Here is a 5,083-nt window from a genome sequence, read left to right as displayed (position 1 = left end):
AAAAAGAAATGCCCACAACAACAATTAAGGTATTGGTTATTTTTATGGGGGTATAGAGGCTGGAAAGTTACACATGAGACTCAATGGGTTACTATTGCTTGATCTGAATGGGGTGGTTTCATCATTGCTTGTTTTGAATACCTTATTAAGCTTTTTGTTTAAAATATTTCACAATAAAAGGGTTTTGCATGATCATGGAGATAATACGTGCTAACGATTAATATTAAGAAAATCCACAAACCATTACAAACATGTATTTTTTTTCTTGAAGACATTTTAAATCCAGATTAATTCCATTTGCACAAATCTACAAATATGTGTTAAGTTTAAACACATCTGTTTGTTCTAAATTAGGAATGGATACCACCCTCTACCCTCTCATTCTATCCGTGGATTTTTACCTGTGTAAGAAACAAGAGCACATGGCCTGACTTTGGTGATTAATACATATGATTTCCTATTTCACATGGCAGAGAGATTACATAATCACTAGAATAGCGAGGAGGCCTTGTCCTGTTCTCCCCACCACACTATGCATGCACACACACAACCAGGGAGAAATCCCTCCCAGCTCATATTCTCAGCACTGTGTTTAGACATAAAGTCTTACAGTAACAGTGGAATTTTAGAAGGCTCAGGCTTTTTACACTGGGCACATGAATTGACAATTTATTATGCCTAAAAGCCTGCTCTCAATAATTGCTATGAACTCCACATAATAAGATTATTTCATGAGGATTAAATCTGATGAAAGCATTAACCATGTTATGTATACCAGAGAGAGTGGGTTATTGGGTCACATCCCCTTTTGTATTAACCCCATCTATTCACCCTTCCACTGTATATAATTAAGTAGATATAGCAATGTTTTGGAAATTTCAAATGAAATCTATAAGATTGTTCACCTGTCCTATTTTCCTTTCTTAGGTAGTGTCTTAAAGCACGAGAATCAAGGGATCCTTAACTACTACATTCCCAGGAAGGACAATAGCTGGGGAAAGGTGATGGTAGAAGCCATGCCCTTCTAACATTATATGTTAAGAGAGCACTAATGATGGGGAGTATTTGGGATTCAGGCATGTCCAATGGAAACCTGGCATTGTGACAGGAGCAGTTCCTTTAGGTTACTTTTCAGACACCCCTAGAGTTTAATTGCTTTAATTTCTGCCCCTAAATCCCATTATCAGTCCATGTCCATCAAGAGAATGGGAACAGAGAACTGCCTCCTCTCAGTTTCTCAATTATCTGTTTCTTTTACTTTCCCATCTCCTCCTTCTGTGCCTTTTGTCCTCCAACATAAACACGACAGGGATTGGGGGAAGTGGAGAAGAGGCCTGTCTGGGTTGGAGGCTGAAGGGGAGATTGCAATAGTAACTGCATTTTTGTTGTCAAAGGTGTTTGGCATTTTGGAGAAAGCTAAAGAGCAATTTGATTTAGAAGACTACTCCATCAGTCAGATAACACTGGAACAAGTCTTCCTGGCCTTTGCTTATGCAGATGAAACAGCAGAAGGTTATGAAAAACAGGAGCCATGAGATTCAGCGACAGTGACCCTTGTGTCTTTCATAGACTATGAGCAGATGTGTCGAGGGACGTTCCTGTATGTGTATATCTTGCTGTAAACATATTTATGTAATAAAGATTTCCCCAGAGGAGAAGTTTGTCTCCTTCTTTGCAGATTTAGATGAATAGATTATATATTCAACATGTGCAAATCTAAAGACATTTGGTGAAATGCCTGTTTTCTCTCCTAGAGATATGAAAAGAGGAACACCTATCAGGGTAGGAACAAGGGCCTGTTCCTGAGTATTCTGAAGGTTTGAATAGAAACGTCCAGAAACAATGGTGTTGTCAGATGGGACAGCCCAAAGAACAAGAGCTTTATGCTTTAGCAGCTGTTATGGATAAGAAGAGCATAAGGCCTGGACCAAATAATGTGTGGATGCATGGACATGCACACAGAAATGTGCACATACACAAACAAACACATAAATATACACATGCACATATATGAATATACATGCACATACACACATGAATACACATATACACATAAATACATAGACACACACACCAATGTCATTCCCAAAATGTCTAATTTAAATCAACACCAGTGTTTGAGGGGTAAATTCAGTTACTGTTTCCAAAATCCAAAATAAAGTTCTTGTGCTTCAATTGAAAGAGAATATTTGCACCAAGAACATTTAGAGCCCATGGCCAGAAGAAAAAGTTTCTTTAAAATAGTGTTTTTTTCCTTCCTGCTCTTGTATCATCTCTAATAAAGAAGGATATAAGAATAAATGAAAAAAAAAAAGAATAAATGGAATGGGGGGGAGATGGATTTTCTTCTGATTCTTGTCTAGGCAGATGGGGTTCCCCAATATGCAACAGGAGAAATATAATCACCTCTCCAGGATTCATCAGGAGATAGGCAGATAATTAGAATGGTCTTTGTGGAATTACAAGATGGGAAGAGTCCATGAAGCTGCCTTACTTTGGGGTCGCTTGTATAATGTTTTATATAATCTTTAGCTGAATATTGTTAATTATAAATTGATGTTTATCATATACTTACAGTTCTATTTTTAGGTAAGGAGGGGATTTGAATTTGTTTCTGTGAAGTGTCTAGGAGCATGAACAGTCTCCAGTTAAATTCATAGCTTTTTTTCTGGCTACCTTGGCTACATGTACCTGAATGAAAATCAATAGAAGAGTTTGACTAATTGGTAGAGCAGTACTCATTGCAGTCTCCAGTTTAAGGAGGTTCAGCCTTATTATGGAACAAAATGTACATCTGTCTGTGCAGGTTGAACAGTGCAAACATGTCCATAGTGACCATGCTTACTGGATTTTCTGATTAATGAGGGAAGTATCTTGTATTATAATAACTCTTCCAAATTGAGTGGGCTCTAAAATTTTATTTCTAACTTATTTATCCCCAAGATCATTAAAACTGAATTAGGGAACCTATTGTCCCAATGTCGTACAACAAATGAGCCAAAGCCATAATTTTGTAGCCCTTTAGGAAAAAAAAATGGTGGGACTCTTGGAAGAATGGCCTGGAGAACTACAGGTCTTCCATCTCATCCATGGATATACCATGGTGTGTTGTTATGATATATATATTGGTTTTCATCCACGGTTCCTGGCTCATAAGTCCCATAGTCCTTATTATAATGTTGGGGTGCTTTAGGCCTCAAGAGCGGACCTCAGAAGATAGAATCTCTCTCTTCCTCTCTCTCTCTCTCTTTCTCACCTTCTCCTGTCCTCCTTTCACCTGCCCAAGGCAAGACTCCAAAATAATTGTGGGTCAAAAGATCCTCATTCCAACATGGGTCCTGCCCCATGCCATGGAAGAAGGAATGCTACATGGAGAGGCCAGGAAGAATCTGAACAGACAGGTCTTTCTGGGCTTAGATCGTGTACTTTTTTGTCCAATCACATTTGCACACAGTTGTCAATCATGCCTGTGTAACGAAGCATCCATAAAAACCCAAGAGGATTGGGTTCAGAGAGTGTTTGGATAGCTGAACACCTGGAGGAACCTGGAGGGTGGTGCAACCAGGGAGAGCATGGAACCTCTCCATGCTCCCTTCTCTTCCCTCATATTTAGCCTTACGCATCTCTTCATCTGTATCTTTTGTAATATTCTTTGTAACAAATTGGTAAATGTAAGTAAGTGTTTGCCTGAGCTCTGTGAACCACTCCAGCAAATTAACCAAATCCAAAGATGGAAGGGGTCCTGGGAACCCCAACTTGAAGCTGGTTGATCAGAAGCTCTGGAGGCCCAGACTTGCAACTGGTGTCTGGGGGCGGGGGGCATCTTGGGGACTGAGCCCTCATCCTGTGGGATCTGACACTATCTCCAAGTAGATAGTGTCAGAACTAAGTTACAGGACACCCAGCCAGTGTCCACTGCTTGGTGTGGGCGGGGGGAGCCCACATTTAGTCATAGAAGTCCTCTTCTGTGTTGATTGTTGTGGAATTTAGAGAAAAGCATAGTTTAGGGAGTTTTTCCCAAAATAAGCAGGATAAATGACTTGGGCCTTTACTTAAGGCAATTTTTGTAATTAGGTAAGGTCAAGAATTGGTTATTGTCCTCAATTTGATGCCTTGCTGCAATACATGACTTCTCAGGAAATAATGATCATGTATGGCAAATTTTGGGGAGTCTCTAAGCACCAGATTGAGCTGTATGTGAACAAATGTTTGAACTCACTGGAACTGAAGGCTCATGCTGACAAGCTTATCAGCACCTAGAAGTGAGTCATTATGCTGCTGCGCTTCATTGTTAATGCTGCTAATGTGGAAGTGCTTCCCTATGTTCCTGAAGTTTGAAATAAATGCCCACAGCTTTCCTAAGCCCCTCTGCCCACAAATACCCAATTGTGAAACTATTTAATGTTTTGCTAGGTTTAAAGCAAATCAATGTATTTCCACATCTTCCTTTTGCAGAGATGAAACTCAAAATCCTATTCCATTTGAACTGTAGCCTCTGCACCTCAAAAAGGAGCATCTTTTTCATCCTAGTGTCCCTATGGTCCTTTATCTCCCAAATAAGGAGGAATGTCAGCCCTTGGAATTATGATGGGGTTTATGTGCCTGGGAAAATATGACAGCCCAAGAACAAGTAAATAAATGCCATTGATAAAGCTGTCAAAATTAGTTACCTAAAAGTCACCCCTTTACATCTCAAAATGAATTGATATATACACCTGCACTTGGTCTTGCTACCTTGTCAAGATCGCATCTAATCATCATTGAGGATCCCTGTGGTAAGTGGTTGCTGGGACATTCAGCATTTGAGATATTTGTGCTACCTCTTTCCTGAAAATAGCTGACATGTATAGCCTCCTCTTCTCCCACCTTATCTTTCTTTCTTTGGCCACAAACCGGAGGAAACAAATGTAGGCTCAGTTATGCTATTTGCCTAATGAGAAACTGGCATGGATCAGTAGCCTAATTCCTGCTCTGGGACACAGGTGACATAGACACATGAAAGTGGAAAAGTTGTTATACTGTATTATTTTGGAATAATGACAAGGCAAAAAAGTCTGTGCATGTTCAGTACAGATGCGATTTT

At 39.6% G+C, this 5,083-nt stretch overlaps 1 protein-coding gene across 1 annotated transcript in view; it reads left to right on the top strand.

The window, feature by feature from the left end:
• The window catches only part of LOC105810896 (ATP-binding cassette sub-family A member 3-like), a 103,136-nt gene extending 101,601 nt beyond the window's left edge, over positions 1 to 1,535 (top strand). The window contains exons 27-28 of the mRNA XM_012644943.1: positions 928 to 1,001; positions 1,395 to 1,535. Coding sequence (XP_012500397.1) covers positions 928 to 1,001; positions 1,395 to 1,535 — 215 coding nt within the window. The remainder of the gene's footprint in view (positions 1 to 927; positions 1,002 to 1,394) is intronic.
• The last annotated feature ends 3,548 nt before the right edge of the window (positions 1,536 to 5,083 follow it).

The sequence above is a fragment of the Propithecus coquereli genome, unplaced genomic scaffold, assembly GCF_000956105.1.
Source record: "Propithecus coquereli isolate 6110/MARCELLA unplaced genomic scaffold, Pcoq_1.0 Scaffold223, whole genome shotgun sequence".
Classification (NCBI taxonomy): domain Eukaryota; kingdom Metazoa; phylum Chordata; class Mammalia; order Primates; family Indriidae; genus Propithecus; species Propithecus coquereli.
This window is presented reverse-complemented; position numbering and strand designations above follow the sequence as displayed.